At 35.3% G+C, this 24541-nt stretch overlaps 1 protein-coding gene and 1 long non-coding RNA gene across 2 annotated transcripts in view; one reads left to right on the top strand and one right to left on the bottom strand.

Annotated features, from left to right (window-relative positions):
* Positions 1-16417, top strand: part of LOC103348339 (uncharacterized) — a 173586-nt gene extending 157169 nt beyond the window's left edge. Inside the window, exons 2-4 of the long non-coding RNA XR_011380185.1 lie at positions 8207-8251; positions 14884-14946; positions 16280-16417. This is a non-coding gene — a long non-coding RNA (uncharacterized lncRNA). The remainder of the gene's footprint in view (positions 1-8206; positions 8252-14883; positions 14947-16279) is intronic.
* On the bottom strand, positions 1041-1421 carry LOC100341515 (cytochrome c-like). Its single transcript, XM_008256867.4, has one exon. It carries the CDS (start codon positions 1371-1373, stop codon positions 1056-1058), a length of 318 nt encoding a protein of 105 aa, XP_008255089.1. The 5' UTR covers positions 1374-1421; the 3' UTR covers positions 1041-1055.
* Positions 16418-24541: the final 8124 nt, after the last annotated feature.

Here is a 24541-nt window from a genome sequence, read left to right as displayed (position 1 = left end):
GGAGTGAGATAATATTTGATTGTGGTTTTGATGTTTTCCTTTCCTTAATGATTCATGTAGTTGAGCAGTGTTTCATATACTTGTTGACCATTTGTTTATCTTCGTTTGAGACATGTCTACTCAGCTCATTTGTCCATTTTTTAATTGCATTTTGGCTTGGAGCTGTTGGGTTGAGTTATTTATCCTTGTCAGTTAAATAGCTTGCAAATATTTTCTCACATCCTATTTCTTTTCTTTTTTTCATGATCTATAATTCTGTTTTTAATTCTCTTAAGTCTTGTGATCACATATTTTAGAGGTTTTGTGCTGATGGTATCTCCTCTACCTTAGTCCTTCCATTGAGCTGGCAAAAGCACCATTACTAAACACAAACATACAGTAGCTCCTCAGTGTTATGTGTTTCCAAATGGCTGCTTATAGACAATCCTGAATTTTAACTTAGTCCAAGGTAGTAAAGAATTCAACAGCAAGTGTAACTTGTTACTCCACCTGGTCATGCTGACGTTCAAAGCACCTGACCTTACAGATCATCTATAAAATGTGAGAAGTGTTAAATATTCTTTATTTGATATGCATAAACCACACTAAAATGCCTTTCAGTAAGTAAAAGGTAGAAGTTTAGATACAGGAAATTCTAATGAGATTGCCACAGCTAAGACCAAAAATACGAAGTAGACGTTTCCAAATGTCTTCAGCTCTTGCCTTGGGCAGATAAAGAACAAGTGAATCTTGTTCAGTTCTGAGGCAGTGAGGCAATTTCCTCAGCATTTAAATCTAAATCCAATCTCCCAGCAGGTTTTGGGATGGCATTGACAAGTTTTTAGTTAAGTCCAATCATATCCTTAGAAGGCGAAAACAGCGAGGGCATTCACTGAACTGGAATTACTACCAAAATTTCCTTTGTAACCACACAAGGCAATATTAGACTGTCGGACAAAAATATTCTGTCTGCCATTCATGATCTGAATTCTGGTGTATGATAATTGAATTATGGTGCACATAAAAAAAGTCACGGGACATTGCTGTTTTGTAATAAATAAGGCAGTGGCCAGTTATTACTCATTCATAGCTTTTTTTAGATAAGCTATCAAGTCTGCCCTTTCATTCTTCTTCTTAATGCCAGCGAAGATCATTTTGGTTCCAGGGATGTATTTCTTGGGATTCTCCAAATACTCCATCAGCGTGTCCTCTCCCCAGGTGATGCCTTTGTTCTTGTTGGCGTCTGTGTGGGAGAATCCAACGGCCTGACCTGTCTTCCGCCCGAACAGACCATGGAGATTTGGTCCAGTCTTGTGCTTGCCTCCCTTTTCCACAGTGTGGCACTGGGCACATTTCTGAACAAAAATCTTCTTGCCTTTCTCAACATCACCCATTTTTAACTCGCTCGTTAGTAGCTCGCACACTGGGAAGCTGGACGTCCACTCTCTAACTCTCACATCCTATTTCTGTGAAGAATGTCATTGGTATGTGACAGGGATTGCATGGAGTCTATAGACTATTTTGAGTACTGTGGACACTTAAAAATATTAGTTCTTCAAATGCATGACCATGGGATGACTTTCTACTTTTTAGTGTTCTCTTTGATTTCTTTCACCTCCATGTTTCAGTTTATTGCAGGGTATTTTCCAGTTTTTATAACTGTTATTGTATGTGGGATTGCTTTCTTGATTTCTTTACCTCTTGATTTGTTACTGGTATATTGAAATGCTAATGATTTTTGTAAGTTGACCTTTTATCCTACATTTTTACTGATTTCATTTGTCAGTAATAACCTTTTTTTGTTTGTTTTTGCTTTTAGGTGGAGGTTTTAGTTTTCTATATGTAAGTTTATATCAACTGTAAATAGGGAACTTCCTCCTTAGATGCCCTTATTTCTTTTTCTTGCTTAATTGCTTTGGGTCATTCTCCAAAATAGTACATTGATAAGAATTAAAAGGATCCATTGACTGGTCAGGAGCATGTAGTTTAATTTCCATAAATTTGTATAATTTCCACAGTCCCTCTGGTTGGTTACTAATTTTGTTCTATTGTGGTCTGAGAAAATATGATTTTGATTTTTAAAAATCAGTTGAGGCTTGTTTTGTGGCTTAATGTTGGGTGAGTTCTGGAGAATGTTCCACATGCTGATTTTTCCATTCTGTTTTCTGTCGTACCTTTGATAACCAGATCCCTTTTTCCACTGGCCCCTTTGACCCTTATGTGACAATCAGCACTCTGGGACTGTCACCTAAATATTCATTTCCTTCTCTGCTGTTTTGCATCCCAAGCAAATGTGTGCAGAATATACATTTTTGAGTTTAAAAATATCAAAAAAGTCTACATACTATTTTTGATAACTGTTTACTGATAGTAACAGAAGAATTCAACAGAAAGAAGTGGGAGGTGTCTTATGAAGACAATTGAAGGATGTGACATCCATTTGTCTTTTATGGAAATCTTTCATTCCATTTGCTACAATGCAGCATACAACATGAAGCATTTTAAAAATGCCTGAGGTACCTTTTGTTGTATTGGGGGGAGAGTCAGGAAATAAACCAGATACATTCAGTAGATTATAAGTATGGTCTCCCGAAGCAAAACTGACTAACTAGAGTTGTGTTATTAATTATATACTTTCTGGTCTTTGTGTTCTGCTTGTATTTGCAGAAACTTCCTTCAAGATAGATCAGCATTTCCTGGAAGACCTACTGTAAATCTTTGCTTTCCTCCAGCCACTTTGCTGCTGCCCTTTTTAACTCCCATCCTTTCATAGAAAATAGAAACCTTTATTTTTGGACATTACACTCACTATTCAGTTTCAGGCCAAATTTTTTTTTTTCTTGCAGTTACTTAAGTTAAACCTTTGCCACTATTTTTTGTATTTGCCTCCTGATAATTTACAATTCTGCTCCTGACATCATCACTCATGTACTCTAAGTTCCCATTAAGCTCACCCATTTACTCAATAAGTTGTGTAGGCAATTATTCATTCTCAGACTGATATTAGGAAAGGTATTAGATAATGGGGACTGAGGGATGCTGCAGAAATAAACTTTCCGGAAATAGCAGTGGCTTATGACAAGAAGGGTTGTTTTTCTCTCATGCAACATGCACTTTCTGGGCCTTTGGCAACTCTGTCCCAGGGCTGTGCTCTGCACTTTCTCTGTCTCTGACACACACTATAGTAAGAGCCCCCATCCAAGACATTGCTGATTTTAGCTTTGAGATATAAAATAGAACACAGAACCTTAAAATTGTGCTTAGAATTTCTTCTTGGCATTGGCCATACTGTTCCCACTTCTTTGGCCAAATCAAGACATAAGGCAACAGCTGTTGTTTACAACTGGCAATGGATAATTCACCCAGAGGGAGTAGTAGCAAATATTACTGAAAAATAACCCAGTAATTTCAGCTATTGACATGCACATGGATGCATTTCTATATAATTTCTCTCACAACACAAATATTTTGATAAGATGTAAGTCTTCTTTTTTCTGATTTTACTCGTTTTCTCACTCTAGTAAAATAAACCCTCCTGCTGTTGATCTGAAATATTTTCACATAAGTGTCCTCTTCTTACAACAGTTAACCTGATCACTGTCAGCATTAGAAGAATTAATTGTCTCCCATCTGGTCCATCTAACATCAGTCTTATGACCCTTTGCATCCATCCTCCACATAACCACACAACAATCATGCCCATCACCTACTGAATGTCTGACCTCATGTGGGCATATGAGGACCTTCCTAATGTGAACTCCGTCTCCTCTCTACCTCATCCTTCCCTATCCTCTGCCTCGTAGTAGTGTTCTGTGAAAAGGCTTCTCACGGCCATTCATTTGTTTAATTCCTACTCATTTTATGAGACATCGCAAGCATCATTTTCCTTGGAAAACCCTGTCTAAAGATCCCAGGCTCTTGAAGATCCTGCAATACAAGGCATATGTCATGAGTGTTCCACTTATAGTATCTGTGATAATTATTTTAGGGTTTTTATTTATTGCCATGTGAGAGGCATAGAGATATAACTATGTAGAAATATATTGTCTGACTGCAGATTTATTCCCCAAATGTTTTCAGACAGATGGAGCTGTGCCAGATTGAAGTCAGGAATCCTGAACTCTTTATGGGTCTCCCTGGTTGGTGCAGGGACAGAAGTAGTACTTGAGCCATAACCTGCTGCCTCAAAGGGTGCACAATAGCAGGAAATTGGAAATGAGGACAGAGGAAGACCTCAAATCCAGCACTAGGATCTGGAGCTGCAGGCATCCAAAGCAGCGTCTTAACTATGGTGGCTAACTCCTGCCCTTGTGAAATTATTTTATCTGCCTGTCTTTTACAGAAATATTAATTCTTTAGAGTCATAATTTGAATTTTACTCATCTTTGTGTACCTTGAAACAGAAACTGTGTTTTCACAATTTTTGTGCAATCACATACATTGCAATATTAGTACATAAAACATGCGTGCTAATTTTGCTTAATAAACAAATGTACTTAAGCCAAGAAAGACATTCTATTTTTCAGACCCAGACATCTGTTCTAGCTTTGGAGTAAGGACTTATTTTTACACCTGGATTTAATGAGTTATAATAAAGATAGTGGCTTCTGTAGTTTTGTTTGGAGAAGTTGGAGCAATTAGATGTACATTGACATCATTACCTCCTTTCATTTTCCCCTCATAAGCAAAGTTGCGACCAGTAGATTTAAATATATTCAATGTGGATTTGCTTATATATTAAACTCTCCCATGGATTCTGTTTGTTAGTGACCTAAACATTTCTCTTGGGGCTCAAGAATCCTTGGTATTGGAATGAATAGGTATTGCAGTCCTGTTTAAAAATCCTTAACATTGATATAATCACAAGAAGAATAGCTATAAATTTACATGTAAGGCAAAAATTCATCTCTGGTGGGGATGCTACATATTACATTACAACTCTTCTATTCAGTGAAACAGAGAAAATGGCAAGGATTGATCTTCTAAAAAAATGTTGTACTCCAATTCTAAGTAGCAATGATTCTTATATAGATGATTTGTTTTCTCTGGAGAAAGTGATTTTCTAGTCATCATGGTACACAACCATTTTATTATCTGAATTTGCATCAAAAATTAAGGATAAGGACAAAAATGTAAAAATACTTTCTTGAGACTAGCACAGTGGCATAGCAGGCTAGGTCACAACCTGCAGCACCAACATCCCATATGGCTAATGGTTTGAGTCCCAGCTGCTGCACTTCCTATCCAGCTCCCTGCTAATGTGCTAGGAAAAGCAGTGGAAGATGGCTTGGTTTCATTCCACTCACTTGGGAGACCTACTTGAACATCGTGTCTCCTAGTTTTGGCCTGGCCTAGTCCTGGCCATTGTAGCCATTTTGGGAGTGAACCAGCAGATGGGGGATTTCTCTCTCTGCTTCTCCCTTCCTCCCTCCCTCCTTAGATCTCTGTCTCTAATTCTGCATAAATAAATCTTTTAAAAATACTTGCTTATAAATATGTCCAATTGGAAGAGCATAACGCTTTCTATATAAACTTACTATTTAAAATCATTAGTAATGCACTAAACAAGCATTTTTATGAGTCAAAGATTAGTTTGAGTTCACATGTGATTTGATGATGGATAAGAATATTCTGATTGTTTTCATTTAAAATATTGATCTCTATACTTATGCAACAATATTTTAAGGTTTTATTTATTTGAAAGAGAGAGGAGGGAGGAGGGAGGGAGGGAGAGAGAGAGAGAGAGAGAGAGAGAGAGAGAAAGATTCCATCCCTTGATTCACTTTTCAAATTTCTGCAACAGCCAAACATCTAGGGCTGAGCCAGATTGAAGCTAGGGACCAAAACTCTCTTTGAATCTTTCATGTGAGTGTCAGGGACCCAAGTACTTGAGCCACCACTTGCTGCCTCCTAGGGTGCACGTTAATAGTTGATTGGAAGTAGAGATGAACTCAAACACAGGCAGTCAGATATGGAATGTGGGCATCCCAAGAGGTAGCTTAACTGCTATACCACAATATCTGCCTGTAGAATTTCTTGAATTATATTGTTTTCATCTTCTAATATACTACCTATGCATGACTAATAGCCTAGTGATTTTATTTTCACTTACTTAATAAAACATTTTTGAGCTCTATTATAAATGACAGTCACGTGTCAATGAACAAAACCAGTCTCTGCTCTTACAGAGCATGTTTCCGATGTTTCCCAGAGAGGGAAACATATGATAAACAAATTGATGGGACATTTACCATACTGATTAGTGGCATTAGAAAAATAAGGCATGTTTCCTGGAGAGGCAGCATTTTCACAAGTGCTGAGTAAAATGGAGTGTGCCATGATGACAATTGGAAACATAGCTTCCAGACTGAACACACAGGGTGCAACATGGCCCTGTGTCATGTGTAGTGGGTGTACAAGAGTATGATAGAAGAGTCCAGGCATTGAGGGTCTTCTAGCTCATGACAGGAGTTTTATTTTCTGTTCTAAGTGAAAAAGATAAGCCAAGAAAAGATTTCAAAAAGAAGAACAACCTTTAAAAGCAGGACATTAGCATTTGTGTGGGAAACACACTACTAGTAGAGATTTGCATTGATTGACACAGGTTAAGAAACAGCACTTGATCTGCACTGCAGAAGCTCTTCTAATGACCCCTCTCAGCACTCAAAGTTATAAAACGTTCAAACTCGTTTAAAAAATGCATAAAATACATAAAACTGTTCATTAAAACATTCATCAATATTTCTTTAATAATTGGGTAAAAAGTGAGATATGGTACTGAAGTAAGTGAATTTTTTTCTATTATAATCAGTGATGTTGACTCAACTAGGGATTGGATTAAAAGAAAAATTTTTGAGGGGCTCGTGCTGTGGCACTTTAAGGTAAGCCTTCATCTGTGGTGCCAATATCCCATATGGGTGCTGGTTTGTGTCCTAGCTACTTCTCTTCTGATCCAGCTCTGTACTTATGACCTGGGAAAGCAGTGGAAGATGGCCCAAGTGCTTGGGCCCCTGCACCCACATGGGAGCTCCAGAAGAAGCTGCTGGTTCCTGGCTTTGGATTGGCCCAGCTCCAGCTATTGCAGCCCTTTGGGAAGTGAACCAGCAGATGGAAGACCTTTGTCTCTCACTCTCTTTGTAACTCTACTTTTCAAATAAATAAATAAATAAAATCTTTAAAAAATTTAAAAAAGAAAAAATTCTCCACTGATTTCTAAATATAAAAGAATATAAAATAAAAATGAGAAATTGTTACATATATAGTACATATTAGGATATTATAGTTAATGATAGAATAGTAGTTTATCTGTCATATAATATTTCCCAGTTCCCATTATGTTTTTTTTGTTTTGTTTGTGTGTGTGTGTGTCTGTGTGTGTTTGGACAGGCAGAGTTAGACAGTGAGACAGTGAGACAGAGAGACAGAGAGAAAGGTCTTCCTTTTCCGTTGGTTCACTCCCCAAAATGACCACTACGCTGGCGCACTGTGTCAATCCAAAGCCAGGAGCCAGGTGCTTTCTCCTGGTCCCCCATGCAGGTGCAGGGCCCAAGGACTTGGGCCATCCTCCACTGTCTTCCCAGGCCACAGCAGAGAGCTGGACTGGAAGAGGAGCAACCGGGACAGAACCGGCACCCCAACTGGAACTAGAGCCCGGGGTGCAGGTGCTGCAGGAGGAGGATTAGCCAAGTGAGCCGTGGCACCCGCCTCCCCATTGTGGTTTAAATATGTAATTGAATTTCTCCTTATGAAGCTTACAAAATACAAATAAAGATATGTATTTGTTCTGAAGTGAGCATTGGGGAATTTGATTTTGATATGCAGTGTATTATGTTTTTTATAGTGTCAGTCATTACTCTGTTTGATGTATACAGTGTTCTTAGATTGATGTGTTTAAAATTAATGAAGTATTTGCCCTCCTTGTGCATAATCTAATAAGGAAACTTCATCCCAGTGAATTATTTAGATAGAATTGAAACAAACCAATTTTATTTGGTAGTAGATATTGTCTGAATTCAAAACATTAGTATGAATTGTTATGTTTCTTGAAAAATAAGTAATTTCATAACACAACCAAATAAGTTAAATAAAATAAATAAAAAAATAAATAAAAAGAGCACTGATGGTAGGTTTTCATTTCTGGATCTTAAATTTGGTACAAAGTTCTCTACCTTGGGGGGGGGTAATTGATTGAATAATTAGTACTTACTAAGTATCTTCTATGTTGCAGATTCTATCTAGAATAGTTACTGGGTGACTCTTCATTCAAAGATCAGTAAGTATCTCTAATTTTCCCTCAGGTCATGATTTACCCACAAAAAACCACTTACATGTAGCTGGTAGATGACATAGTCAGTGAAGTTTGTAGTTAGCTTATTCTATAATTTTGTGTGGATTGGAAGAAGGAATGCACAAATTAGAACAAGTTCTTCCTTTGGAAGAAGTAATGATATTGCTAGACGCTTCAGATATGATGGCAGCTTTTGCTATGAAAAGGGCACCTTCTCTCCCTCCTCCTTTTTTTTCCTTTTCCTGAAAGATGCAGCCAGGACAAAGGGTTGACAAATGAAATTCTACGTGCATTTATGTTGTTATTCTCTCCATTGAGTACTTTTTTTGTGATGACAGACTGCATGATTGTACTTGTTAGCTCCATGGTTTATGGGTCGCACAGTGGGAACTCTAAGCAAGGAATTAGGCTAGAGCATATTTAGGGAGGGTGCCACACAGACTAGCATGAGTGTTAGAGACAATTCTTGACAACCACTGAAGCAACAAGCACTTTCAGAAGAGGGGAAAATATGGAAACATGGCACTTCCACTTTTTCATGGTAGCAAGAAATTTCAGTGGTCTGGACTAAAAGATTCTTAGATGGAAATGATATGAATTGTCCCTGGAAAGAAATACTGGATGTTTTGATGAATTTGGCCTAAGTAAAGGAATACTGGAATACATTTGGCAAAAAAATGAGGAAGTGACATAAAGGATAGTTGAATCACAAAACTTACTAGCACCACTTATGGGTAGAATCAAGACAATGCCACTGATAAATGCTTAGATTTGTAATATGGCAGATAGAGCTTGCTTCTTCATTGCAAAGACTGGAATATGTCAAGTAAGTTTAAATGACATCACTATAAATTAGAACTCAATGATCTATTTCAAATGTTTTCTATAAAGACCTATTCTGTGTACATTTCAAAAGTATTAGATAAAATACAATAATTAAGCAATCAAGTTATATAAATAATGAAAGTATATGAATACAAAATCAATCATTCATAAAACTGTACAAAAATTTTAATGGAGTGTCAGCTGCACACTGTCTAGCCTACAAAATTTGTGCATAACTCTGAGTACAATGCAACATAATAATTTTTGCATCAGTGTACTAGATTGCAGATACTTGTGAAATCAACATCATTTAAATATACAGGGGAAGGATTAAACTTTTGGTAGGAATGGCAGTTTTATAATTTCAGGATAATATTCGCTTTTCTTTAGTGCCTCCATAATAATAGCTTCACTATCATAATATCTGAATTTTGATTATTCATATAAAAACGTATCTTTTATAATAAATTTTTCATTTAGAATCTCCAAGTTCATTTATGTTAAAGATCAGTCTATTGTGGATCCAAACTGAAGTATAATCAACTCATCCCTCTTCAAACTCCCAAAATACTTGAGTATAGGATCCTGCAAAATGCAGAAAACTTAATTTCATCAGAAAACACCCCTGAAACTATGTATAAATTATTTTTATCAATATATTGTTATTCCCTAAGATTTATTCATATTATCTCTTTTTCCCCTTCTTTCCATTCATATGGAAAGTCTCTGCTTTTAGACTTTCCAGATAAGTTCATAATAAAGACAGGTTTGGGGACAATATTTGTCTCAATTATTTCCTGGTTCTCAGGCAGACTACTGACTGTGTACATCAATAAAGAGGATTTGATCAACTTTGTCATAAAAAGTAATCCATGATTTAAAAAATCACTTGATAAATGTAGGACTAATGAAAAGCTTTCCTAATTGCTTCTCATTTGTCTTGGAATGTAGTTTTCCGTATAGTTATAGATAGAAGTAGAATAGAAATATTTGATTAGCTTTAAGATGGTCATTATGTAAATACTAATTTTGTACTTCAGTCAGTAATAAATTGTTGAGCTTGAATGGATTGCATCTTGATTTTTAAGTTTGTAAGCCAGATATTTCATATACTATACCTCATTAGTAAAGTCAGTTCCTGTTATGTATATTGTCCAGGAAATTCTTTAAGAAACATTTTAATCTGAGATTACTTGGACTTCAAAATATAGAAAAATGCAGGGTCTCACAAAAGGAAAATGCCTGAGGTAAGCAAAAGTCACTGTTAGGGCTGCGTGGGAGGCCACACTTGACTCCACCAGGGGCACATGGGAGCCCAAGCTATTTCTTTCTGCCCCTTCTACCTCCTGAACTCATGTCAGCTGATTTAATTCACCTGTTCTTAACCTGAGACTATATACTCACCTGGGATTTGTTACAAAATACTGGATGCTTTTCTGAGTGAGTCTAAAGCTTTTTATCATGTTTTCACAGTAGTCTAGCTGCCTCTGAGACGAGAGAGACTGAGGAGTTTGGTGACTTAAAGAGTGCATGGTTATGTGGAAACTTGGAACCTCATGACTCATTTTTTGGTCTCCCTTCTGAGTCTTGGGGCAGTAGCAATAGGATCCAGCCAAAACCTCTCAGGACTAGGCTTCAAGGTTCTCTGTGGTCAAATCTACTTATCTTTTGTGTTTAGGTACTCTCTCCTAAAAAGGAATTTTCTAGAACTACCATACATGCTCATGCACTGAAGTTAGTGTAAAAACAATTGGTTTTGCCATAAGTTTAAATAATTTTAAAGGACAACGTTTCCTGTTTTAGTCAGTGTTGATTTTTTGACCATTTTTGTGTATGAAGTTCAGTGTCATTATTGCATTCACTTTGTTGTGCAAGTGTCACCACCATCCATCTCCAGAACTACCCAGTGTTAATGGACCCTGTAGTTCCACCCAATAGGAGTGCACCTTCCTTCTTGGTTTGGGGCTAGTCATGTTATTTTTCTTTATCTAACAAAATACAGACAGAAATGACTGTGTACTAGTTCCAATACTAGGACTTGAAGAGACTTCACATATTTATTTACCCTTTTGTATCATAGCTTTTTACATGAGGAAAACATTCTCAGGTGGACTGAGAAATAATATGAAGCTGCCCTAGACCAGATCTTCAGTTTTCAACTGGCCAGCTAAACACAGACTGAATCAGCTGAGACCCAAATGACTTCTTGATGAATGGCCATAATAAATACTGTTATACTTTTATATAACACACAGGTTTTTGTGGTTGGTTGTTACACAGCAGTAGATGACTTATACAGGTCTAAACTTGGTTTGTGGCAGTGGAGAAGGAGAAAATAATAAAAATCCTTCTCTCCTTATTGAAATACTTTCCATCTGTGAGTTATATGATATTATGCTCTGATGTACATTGTTCTCTTTCTCAGGCTGTTTTTTTCATTCATCTTTCTTTCTACCACTTATTTTAGAAATTCCACGGAGATCACCAGAGCCTTTCTTTTCTTGTCAGTTTATGTCCTGCCTAACCATTCTCATCTACTCATATGATTTCCACTCTTTATCAACAGTCAAAATTTGCAGTGTTGAATATTTTTTTTTCATCATTAAGTGTTATGTTAGTGGTGTAGTATTCCTTCTATATCTGTAGTTTCATTTTCCACAGGTTTAGTTAGACATGGTCTGAAAATATTAGAAGGAACATTTCAGATATAGAGATCACATTTATACAACTTTTATTACATTGTATTGCTATATGGTTTCCATTCTATTGTTGTTAATCTCTCATGGTTCTTAATTTATAAATTAAACTTTATATTTGGTATGTATATACATGTAGAGGAAATATAGTGTATATATAGGGCTCAGTGCTATCTGCTGCACCTGTTGGGTATCTTGGAATGCATCTCCTAGGGAGAAAGGGAAACTACCATAGGTTTTTATGGATGTCCTTAATTTGATAAGGAAGGTTTATTCATTTCTTATTTGCTTTTATTGATGACATGTGACATATGCTATTTTCCTACTTCATTCTGTTAACATGCTATAATAGATTAGCTTCTATATTTAAAACCAAATTAGCATTCATGGAACCAACTCCATATACTCATATTCTGTTTCATTTTAACCAAATTATTTTAAATGTTGTTTTTAGGATTTTTATATTAATATTCCTGTGAGATATTGGTCTATGATTTTTTTCTGGTTGTATGCTAATCAGATTTAGAATCAGTATTATGCAAATCTCACTAAATGAATTGGAAAATATTGTATTTTTCTCTATCTTTCAAAAATATAGAGGAAGAACAGTTTTGTTTTTTTTCCTGAAAGTTTTGAAAAAATTCACAAATGAAGCCAACTAGTCCTAGAATATAATTTTTTGGGAAAGTTTCTACATATGTATATGCATGTTTTTGAACCAACCTAGACCTATTCAGGATGTCCCTTTATTATTGTGTTAGATTTAATATTTTCCTATGTCAGATGTAAAGTTTGGTGTGCATTTCATTATGAGTATAAAATCTGTTGTTGTACATTTGTTCAGAGTATTTTGTAACTTTTGCCTAAGGGTCTGTTGTCATATCATATTTTTGTTCCTTAGATTGGTAATTTGGGCCTTCTTTTATTCCTAAAATTAGTTTTGCTCATATTTTTAAATTTCCTTATTCTTTTAAAATAACTTATTTTAGGGTCTTTTGCTTATTTATTGCAAATCTTCCTTCTGTCTCACTGATATCTGTTATTATCTGATTATTTTCTCACTTCTAGATTCTTTATCTTCATTTTGCAATTCATTCCAAACTTCTTAAAGTTGTGGTAACATTTCCAAATTTCCTCTGCTAGCTTGAAAAAATGATGTGTGTGTGTGTGTGTGTGTGTGTGTGATTACTTTTTTTCCTTGTAATTCAGCCTTCCCTTGCTATTACTTTCTGTATTCCTGTTGAGAAAGGGAAGCCCTTTTTTTCTTTTAATATGATGCTTTTTTTGTTAGTGAATGGCAACACCACTGAACTAGTTGAAAATCCAGATACCTGAAAGCATCCTTGAGATATTTGGTTCTCCTCTATCAATTCATGCATAACATCAGTTGTTATAACTATTAGCCTTATATCTTAAATATACTGTGACTCTATCCACATCCACTCAATATCTATAAAATCCATTTACTTTCTCTCTTTTACCAAGATGATCAAACAAGGTTTGAATTCATTTTCCTTACTTTTTTATTTTTGGGGCACATTTAGTTAGTAGAGTTATTTTTATTTAATAAGAAAAATGACTCCTCAGTGGGTTCCAATATTCTCAGGATATTTTCTAAATGGCAAAATCAAAACTCCCTCCCATACTGTAAAGTTCCTGCATGATTTTCCTTGGTCTGCTTTGCCATTCTCTTTTGCCATGCTTTCTTACGTTTGTGTTTCAGATAAAATAGCCTTTTCTTCCTCTTCTACCATGACACCATTCTCCTCTCCAAAGCTAGTTATTAGCATGAACTTTCTCCTATATTAGTGTGATTCTTTCCTTAGTCTTCTTAAGGTGTCAACTCAAAATCATTTCTTAAAGAAATTGCTCTTTGAATTTCCACACTTAAAAGAATTGCTCTAGAAGAGTAATTGCATTTTTTGGACAGCAGTTTTCCAAATGATAAACAAAGGAATTGATTTTTATATTCTAGTCCAAGGTACATGCCTTGAGAGTCAATTACATTTGAATGTTTACTCACTATGTTCCTAGTTTACAAAGATTCAAACATAGTCATATCCAATAAATGTAAAATATTTGAGTTAAGTAGATCTTTAAGAAAACTCACCTGGCCTGATGAATGAGGAATAAATACAAAAGAAAGATGATTTGAATTATAAGACATTTGAGAGAGGACTTTTTTCTGCCTCCTTGTATTTTATATTTATATCTTACAAATATTATAATATATAATTAAAATAATACTCAGTGGTATTTACTGATCATCCATGGTATGCTGCCACTATTTTTATTTATTTACTTATTTATTTATTTCTACTGAGAGAGATGAAGGGGTGTGTGTGTGTGTGTGTGTGTGTGGAGAGAGAGGGAGAGAGAGTGAGCAAGAGTGAGCAAGTAAGAGAGAGTGAGAGAGAGAGAGCAAGAGAGGGAATATATACAAAGAGAACTGAGAGCTCCCATTCTCTGGTTCATTCCCCAAATGCCCTCAATGGCCAAGACTGATGCCACATCCAGGAGCTGGGAATTCTTATTTCTCATTATTTTAAGTGGGGAAAAAATGTAAACTATTTCATGAAAACCCACCTCCCCAAAATTTGTTAAATTGTAGGTAAAATATAGAGAAATATCTATAAGTAATAAACTATCATGTGAGAATATTGAAAGCTTAAAACACAATATTCTAGCTGCTCAAAACTTGATAGTTTATTAATTGAAGATGCTTTATATATGACATTGAATGCATATCTGCTTTAATGGTAATTTTTCAAATTCTGTTTGTCTGATTCTGACATGCTAATATTTCTATCTGGGATGCAACTTAAGATTTTCTCAAACTTTTTAAAATTAAGATATGATATTGTACTGAGTTATAGAGATGAAAATTTATTTTTTCCCAATAAATATTGGCAAAAAATAGAACCAGGCATAACAAAAGTTGAAAAATGACTATATATGTGTGTGTGTGTGTGTTGTATATTACTTGAAGCTTGGAATAAATGCTTGGCAAAACTATATATATATATGTACTTATATAAGTATATGCTCATATTTCAAGGTAAATAGAAATTAAATGTGATTTCTATTTTTTCACAGCACTCCTAAACAATGTGCAATACTTTTAGAATGAACAGCCTCTGCCTGAGCCAAAATGTTTGAGTAAGCAATTTAAAAAAAATCCTATGATATTGAAAAGTGAATCATGTTAAAATAAGATAAAAGTTAGCAAGAAAGGATAACTAAAAACTAAGAAAACAGTCTTTGTGAATTTATGAGAAATTGCAGTCCTGAAGTCCTGTGGTAGGAAAAAGTGTTCATAGCCTAGCAAACCTGTCAGAAGGGAGCTGTGAAAACAGTAGTGAAATGCTGATGTTACAGTTTGAAGCCAAGTCAAAAAAGAAAAACAGCACTTTAACCACTTTTGACAATAAAATAAACATTTTTAATGATATGTCTTTTTTCACCTCAAGTCTTTCTCACCTAGAAAGGAGAAACGCTCCAAAGCTCTTACAGTAAGCATAGAAGGGAATAATTACATTACTAGTATGCAGTGAAAGCAAAGGATGAGTTTATTGTTACACAAGCTTATATCCTCTCGATTTTCAGGGACCCCAGAAAGAAGTTTTTACGTAAATAATGATAGGAAGTCCTAAGTGCTGTGATACTTGGTCTCATCATTGGTATTATTAATTAATATCTCAAGCATTAGGACTGCTGTGAATTTTAAATTAGATTAAAATTATTTTACCTATATAATGACAAATTCCCAAGGAGATTTTAAGACCTGTTTGACAGATCAAAGGTGATGATTAGATGTTCTGTCTGGCCCTGTTACTCATTTCCCAAGAGATTACCCAAAATGGTTCTTGCATAATAAGCTGCTTTTTGACTTATAGCCTAATAAATGTAGTTTTGATGTAGACATTTGTGGTGATCTCAATTCATTCTTTAACCACATAGCATTTCAGTATACATTTAGGACACTCCTACCTACAGTTCTTAGCTGACAGTATTTGAGTGTATCTCAGTTTTGGCTCTCTGAATGTAATTGTCTAATTCTTTGAGGTAATCTTTAAAGATTTCCCCAAAATGAAAAATTCATAAATTTTATGCATGTTCTAATGTTAATTAAAATTTCTTTATTTTTTATCATATGATACCTGGACAGGTAGACAAAATCATTTTATTTGCTATATGTATTTGATTTCATTTGAAATTTGGTTGAGATCCAAGGTTTGACATTACCAGGTCATTCATAGCAAGATTATTTTTTCATATTTTCTTTCCTTCATAAACAATTTAACTTTGGAACTTTTGGAATTCTGAAGTTGCCAGTGTTCCCAGAGGCTTTTCAGAATTGAGCTGCTTTATGGACCCTGTATCTCCTTGCTCCCTCTTCACTTATTAGCCTTCTGAGCTGCTATATCTGAGCTGCTGCTATATCCATTCCTACATTTATGAAACAGAGACCTGTAATCTTAATTATCCACAGGTAACCACAGTCAAGTACAACGAACGAAGCCATCCATAAATAATTATGGAAACCAGACCGTGAAGTAGTATATTCATACCTGAACAGCAATGTTCTTGAGGCTGATTGCATGAGCACATTTAGAAGACTGGAGATTTTCAGCTATGAAAGAGAACTTCGGACTAGTGTACCCCAACTCATCTGCACCTGCCTCATTCTGCCTTTAAATAAAGTTAAGCAAATCACCATGTACTTTTTTTTTTCTTTAAAGCAAGCCAAATCAGTAAGAATTAACTATTAAGTTTCTAATAAAGATAAGGTTTGGGAAGGGAAGGGAAGTAAAGGTAAAGACAAAGAAAGGGGCAGGGAGAGAAAATAGAAATTAAATAGCTTTCCTTGCCATGTATTTTTCTTTTTGTAATAACTCATAGTTGATGCTTACAAAATGTGTATGAGAAGGAAGCTTAGCTTTCTTTAAACTAAGTGCAGTGTCATAGCAAGTGAAATCACTGCATGCGTTTCTGGCATCCCTTACGGGTACTGGTTGAGTCCTGGCTGCTTTACTTCCCTGCTAATGCACCTGGGAAAAGAAGTAGAAGACAGTCCAAGTGCTTGGGCCCCTGCACTGATGTGGACGACCTAGAGGGAGCTCCTAGCTCCTGACTTAAGCCTGGCCATTGTGGTCATTTGGGGAGTGAACCAGTGGACAGAAGTTGTCTCCGTCTCTCTGTCTCTCCCTCTCTCTCTGTAACTCTGCCTTTCAAATAGATAAAATAAACCTTTTTAAAAAGTAAAAAACTACATGTCAGGTTTTTTTGGATAATGTTTTTACTCATGGGCTTCAGATAGAGTAACATATTGTAGTTGGGGATGGGCTTCATTTGAAGATGAACAGGGATCTTTACTTAGAAATCTTTCAGTAATCCATAATGAAACTATACAGTTTCCTAAGGCTGCTTTTATTCCTTCATCTCACCAAAAGACAAAATCCTTCGTTAGTCCTTTCAGATATCTTGGTAGGAGATTTAAGGCTTTATGTGAGCAAGTCAATACTTTCTTTTGAACATCTTGCTGATAAGTCTTCCTTAGGAGACACTTGATTAGGCCTGAATTTGAACAAAAAGATTCATCAAACCCACCTCTGGGTTTCTTTTATTTGAAACTCTGAAATTTCATATAAGTTGGTGAAATAAGCTTTTTATTCCTTTTTATAAAGGTTATTTGGACTTAAATGTCACTTTTATGGATTTTTTTTATTATAACCAAAGGTAGTTGTCTTAGAGAAAAAAAAAGAACCTTGACTTTTATACTTAAGATTTCATTTGCTTCAACTTATACTTAAGAACCTCTTGCAAATATTCTATAAGAAATTACTTGATGAATTTCTAGTATCAGAATGAGTAAGAGGATTTTCTATAGGCTAAATGATATTTTGAAATTAAAATATTTTAGTATGGAAAAGTAAAATCTCTCAATTAACCAATTTTAATCAAACCTACCTCTTAATTTTCAGTAGTAAGGTCTAGATAATTTTAGTTTGGTAGAGTGTGATGAGAGTAGTTTTTAAAGTTTTCTCTTGAGGATATGTCATAGACCATTTTTACATGCACAAAATTAAATATGTATATACCACACCTATGACAAATAACGTTTGTTTCTCCAGAAAATAATGAGATTTCCAGATCTCCTCATAATTCTTTTTCTCAAATGCCACTGCAGAAAATTTTAATGAACTCTGAGGGCCAGTGTAATGTTTGATCACATATTTCTGTACAATAGAATCATGATACTTCTTAGCCATTCTTACTCATCTTTCTTCTTTTTGTGTGTTCCTATGTGTTTGAAATATCTGAATTTGATATCGTGACAGTATTTCCCCAATTTTGTCCATTTAAATACATTAAATAAATATAAGCCAAATCATTTCTAGAGAATCTAAGACTAGCTATTTTGACTACCAGCTAAAGTATACATAACTCATAAATTAAGGTGTTATATAATTTAAAGATCATTTATGACAGGAGAACACATCTTAAGCATTTAATGTAGAGAATCTAAGAAGTTAAGGCTTAGATGTGCCTTACTTCTGCTTCCCTAATTTACAATCAGGACACTTTCTGTAGAAAGTGTTTTTAGTTTCTACTACATGTCATTAAAGTTTATTTTGTTGTCAAGAAGTCGTTGATGTGATCACAGTAAGAGAATTCTTTCATGTGAACTATTCACAAGTTACTGGCAACTTCTTTCATGTTCTTTAAAATAAAACATCTAATGGGAAAGAATTTTAGCCTACTTCTTATTTTCAAAAATTAGAATGCTTAATAAAATTTATTTTTGGAAAATATTTATATTTATAGAAAAATATTAAAAGGTACATTATTCTACATACCCAGTTTTCCTTACTTCCTTATTTTCAATATCTTACTATGTAAGATGTATGTTTTACAATTCACAAAACAATGTTAGTATTAATGGTATTAACTTCTGAGGTCATACTTTATTCAGATTTTCTTATGTTTTACATATTCCAATCTCAGGTATTTTACTTATTCTAGTGTACTATCCAAGATACTGCATTTCATGTGGTTATCCTGTCTCCTTAGAGTGCTAAAATTTTCATACTGTCCGGTTTCCTTATTTAATGACCTTGGCAGTTTAGGAGTAGTAGTTATGTATTCTGTAGAATGTCCTTCAAGTTTTTACTGATTGTTTTTTGTGATCCTTCTTGGAAGGAAAACTACAGAACTAAAATGCCATTATACCAAGGGATGTATTATCTGCCTGACGTTTTATTGTTAATGTTAACCTTAAGCTCCTTCTCCATTCTAAAGTTATTTGCTCTCCTATCATGTCATATTACATACCCTTTGGAGAAAGTTACTTAGCACATATTTAAGCATTTATTTGTTTTGCTCTGGCTCTTACATTAATTATTTGGAATTCTGCACTAGAGATTTGTCTTTTCTCTTCCACTTATTTATTGAGCCAATAACTTATGTAAGTATGGATTTATGTATATTATTTTATGATTTTCAGTTCAGTACTTCTCTAGTCTATTTGCTTGAATTGTTCCAGGTTTGGCCATTGATAGCTCTTTCAGCTGGCTCTAGTTTTCTCACTAGGATTTCCACAATATTTTTCGTTTTTTAATACTCCGTTTCTGGCACTACAAGCTGCTCCATGATTGCTTTTGTGTATTTCTTGCATGTTGGCTATCCAATGTTTGCTGGTTACTTTTGTGGTAAGATACCATTAGAAACCAAGATCTGGGGCGGTGCCGTGGCTCACTTGGCTAATCCTCCGCCTGGCACCCCGGGTTTTTGTCCCGGTTGGGGCACCGGGTACTGGTCCCGGTTGCTCCTCTTCCAGTCCAGCTCTCTGCTGTGGCCTGGGAAGGCAGTGGAGGATGGCCCAAGTGCTTGGGTCCCTGCACCCGCATGGGAAACCAGGAGAAGCACCTGGCTCCTGGTTTTGGATGGGCGCAGCGCTGGCCGTAGTGCCCATTATGGGGGTGAACCAACGGAAGCAAGACTTTGCTCTCTGTCTCTCTCTCACTTTCTATAACTCTACCTGTCCTCCCCCCCCCCCAAAAAAAAAGAAACCAAGATCTAAGAGCTAATGCATCAATCATTCTAGCCTTTTCTGCTTGTTTAAATGTAAATTCTCATTCTCTGTTGGACTACCAACCGCCTTCCATTTGCTTACTCAATTCCAATATAGAATTACGGTAGTGTCAGAATTCTCAATCTGAAGAATTGATTATTTTAATCTAATTATCAAGCATTGGACATATTGTTCTCTTCCCTCTTCTTCTTTCTTTTAATAGTTCCTGGCATCAATAAGAATTATTCTTCTTTAATGTCCTGAAATCAATAATTTTCAGCTTTCTCTTTTTTTGTGTGTGTTGTCTTCTTATGCATTTGTTGACTTCATTGATCTCATTAAGAAATCAGCATTTGATATCATTATGGTTAAATATTGAATTTGGTTTTAGTTCAATGGTATATGTTCTATCTTCTTCTACTTGTTCAGCATTTACATTGCTCTTCTTTCACTATTGTTCTAAGGTGTAAGCTTATAGACTATTGAGTTTAGAGTGTGTTTAGTATGAGGGTTCTTAAAAATGTTCATGGAAAATATTGAAAAAAAGGCATGGATTTCAAATTATTTTGCACCAAAGTATACTTTCTAACTGCATTTTCCAAAAACCTTATGAAGTACCCTCATGCATAAATTTAGCACTACAAATTACCTTATAAGCCCTGTTTTCATTGCATTCCACAGATTTTGGCAAATTGTATTCTCATTTAATAAATAAATTTTTAAATTTGACTTGAGTGGCTGGCGCCATGGCTCACTAGGCTAATCCTCTGCCTGTGGTTCCGATACCCTGGGTTCTAGTCCCGGTTGGGGCACCGGATTCTGTCCCGGTTGCTCCTCTTCCAGTCCAGCTCTCTACTGTTGCCCGGGAGTTCAGTGGAGGATGGCCCAGGTCCTTGGGCTCTGCACCCACGTGGGAGACCAAAACACCTGGCTCCTGGCTTTGGATTGGTGCAGTGTGCCGGCCGCAATGCACTGGCCGTAGTGGCCACTTTGGGGGTGAACCAATGGAAAAAGGAAGACCTTTCTCTCTGTCGCTCTCTCTCACTGTCTAACTCTGCCTGTCAAAAAAGAAAAAAAGAAAAAAAAATTGACTTGAGTATTATCTTTGACTATTATTTTGTAGTGTGTGTTTAATCTTCACGTATTTGTATTTTGTAATATTTTCTCTTATTGATAGCTTAATCAGATTATGGGCTGAGAATGCTCTCAGTATCATTTCTAGCCTTTTAACTTGAAACTTTTTTCATAGCTCATATCTTCTATCTTTGTGAGTGCTCCATATGAGCTTGAAAAAACGACATTACTGTTGTTGGAAGGAAAGTATTATATAAAAACAAATTGAATTTATAACATATAAGCAATCCATTGTCATAGTGCAGTATATACTACTCTTGCACAGCATTAAAATAAGAGAATTTAATAATAATAAGAGACAATATACTTTCATCTCAAGTCTTTGGTGCTAGTCTAAACTCTTCTGTTCTTCGAGGAAAGGGCATGATTTTTTTATCAGGTAGACATTCTCCTGGACAAAGATAAAATTTTAATTCTCTAAGATTAAACAATTTTGAGCTTGAGCCAGAATTCAGTAATATCCTATTTCCCTTCCTCCAATGTGTAGTTCTTCCTATAAGTAAGCAGCTGCAATTCCTGTTGGAGAAAAGGAGGACAAAGTTTTATAGTATACATTTTTATCAGAGACATTTGACTTCTCTTTGAGAAGACTTGAAGTGGTAAATTTGAATCATGGCTAGGAAGTAAGTGAAAAGTCAGACTTCCTTCTTGTGATATCACATGGGTTGCTTTTTTTTTTTTTTAAATGAAACCTCCAGATGACACAGAAGAGCCAAGTCAGGGTACAGTCTGATCTTGCAGCATCACTTAAGCTCCTAGATCCAGAGCTCATGTTATAATTTTCAGTGATATAAATCAATAGATTGCCTTTTTCTTCTTATATCATTTAAATGTAGGCTGCTCTCTTTTGTATCTGAAAAAAATAATTATAATGAATTCAAATTAAAATTCACAAGTACAGATATTTGAAATTGTACACATTGATTTGCAGTTGAACATTTTCTTATGTAGACAATTAAGTAGCTTTTGCCAGAATCTATAGCTCTTGAGATTTATATTTAGTACCCAATGAAGAATGTTTTCCCACACAACAATCAGAAGATTATTTATACATGAAGAAAGGGTAGTGAAAAATTTCTGACTGCAAGAACTCAATGATTGGGTCCCTAAAATGTGTATGTTGAAGTCATAACCCCAGTGTAATGTATTAGTGTGATTTGGGAGAAGTAATTTGTTCCTGAGAGTTAAGTACACATGTTTAGGATTAGCACCCTTATAAAAGGAACCTCAGAGAGTTGTCTTACCCTCTTTATACCTCGTGAAGATATAAGGAAAAGTCAGCAGTGTTCAATGCAGAAAGGTATCCTCATAAGAACCTAACTAATCTCAAATTTCCTGGCTTCAGAACTGGAACAAACGAAGTGTTGGTTGCTTTTCAGACTTCCACTCTATTGTGCTCTCTGATAGCAGTCCCGGCTGCCTAACTCACTGACTCCTTTTCCATCATACATTTGTTCTGTGCCTGTTTATTTATACCTATTGAAGATAAATTTACATATTTTTCCAAAATCTTTGTTGGCAGTTCCGTGGTATATATGTTAATGGTACTGTTAGAACCAGGCTGAGAAGGAAAAGTATGAGTTAGGCACTTAGTACTGCAGATTACCACAATGTTTTGTTGTTGTTGTTATTTTAACAATTTGGTTTGTCTACGAATAGAGTAACCTTGCTGGGAAGCATCTATGAAGACAGTGTATCTAGATTCCTTTCCATGCGACTTCATGTCACCTGGGAAATCTTTGGAAAATGGTTCCACAAAAATGCCTTTCCTTGTATAGCTACAACAGGAAAGAATTCACAAGAGCTGATCATTTCTATAATCATAACATCTATGTCAGCTGCAAATGGGGTAAATGTCTTGAAGTAACAAATATGAGTATGAGATTTTATTTGAGAGAAGTTTCACATATTTTTGAAAAACTCACTTCATAGAATCTTTTGTTATGGTCAAATTATTCAGTGAAAGATATGCTGAAATGTTTCATTGCTAACAGCTTTTGTCATTTTTTTAAAAAAGATTTATTTATTTATTTGAAAGTCAGAGTTACAGAGAGGGGGAGAGATAGAGACAGAGAAATCGTCCATCCTCTGGTTCACTCCCCAGATGGTTGCAATGGCTGGGACTGAGGCAGGCCCGGAACAGGAACCTGTAACTCCATCCAGGTCTCCCAAGAATTTGAACCATCTTCTGCTGCTTTCCCAGGCTCATTAGTAGGGAGTTTAATGGGAAGCAGAACAGCTAGAACTGAAGCCCATATGGGATACTGATGTCACAGACTGTAGCTTAACTTACTGTGCTACAATGTAGGCCTAGCTTGTGTCATTACATCTCATGCCCCTTCAGTCAGGATGCACATGCAAGTTCTTAAATTGTTTGTTATCCTAACAATGGCTTGAAAATGATTTTTACCACTTTGCTTCATGATATGGGATATAAATGTGTTATTTTAATTTATTATCTAAAGTATAAGATGAAATGTCTACATAATTCAATGCTTAAAGTTATAAATTCACATTTGTTTTTAAGATAACCTTTAAGGACACTCTCATACAGTTGTCTGTCATTTACTTTTAAAAAAATAACTTAGGATTCATTCTTTAACTTTTTCACCTTAAAACAAAGTCTTGTCCTTTGTTCAAAAGCCTTTCTTCATTGATGGAAATGTAATTTTAGTTTATCTACATTGACATTTGAATTTGTATGCGTTCATTAAACATTCAGATTGTATAAATAATGCGATCTGTATTTTAACAAAGGAATCTTTCATGGATGAATAACTTCTTCACTTGGCATTATGACAGCTATTGAGAACTGGAAACTCCTGCATTGAAGAAATAGTGTTAAAAATATCTTTACCAAAGGAAAACATTAAACAGGATAAATTTTTAAGCAGTGCTTTTTAAATATTCTTTAAATCAATAATTTTAAGTCTGTAAAGTATTATTTTACAAATTTCTGTGAAAGATTCATTAAAAAGATATTGTATCCCTGAGTAAAATATCCTGTAGTCTAAAATTTATAATGAATACACTTTTACTCTTATACCAACTTCCTTTTATACTCTGAAAAGACCCCTGTACTTTTGTCTTGTAAGTGGCAGAGCCCTGAACTCCTGCTTGTACAATAATTCATGGTGCAGTTTTCTTGACCTTTCCTTCTCAGTTCACTGTTTGGCATACTTAATCTACTTGCTTTTTTGACCAGTGACCATTGTACATGTTTCACCCTGGATCCGGGTCATGCTTTGTAAAAAACTCTATTAATTTGTCACCTAAAAGCATAAACACAATATTTTCAGCACATTGACTCAAAGATAAAACCTAATCGATTAGCCATCAACTTAGATTCTGTTTTAGTGCTCTTTGAAAGTATACAACCTAGGACAATAACAGTAGCAGAGTAGGAAAACAAAAAAATATTTGCTGAGTGAGTCAGAGAATGTGCATCCAGAGGGAGCAAGGCAAAAAAGCAGCAGAAGATTAGATCAGATTTAATAGTAGATTGGGGAGTGGAGAGTAAATTGTGAATTTTTGGACATTACTGTG

Source organism: Oryctolagus cuniculus, chromosome 11 (assembly GCF_964237555.1).
Source record: "Oryctolagus cuniculus chromosome 11, mOryCun1.1, whole genome shotgun sequence".
NCBI classification, from domain to species: Eukaryota; Metazoa; Chordata; class Mammalia; order Lagomorpha; family Leporidae; genus Oryctolagus; species Oryctolagus cuniculus.
The sequence above is the reverse complement of the archived record's forward strand: the minus strand, read 5'-3'. Positions and strand labels throughout refer to the sequence as shown.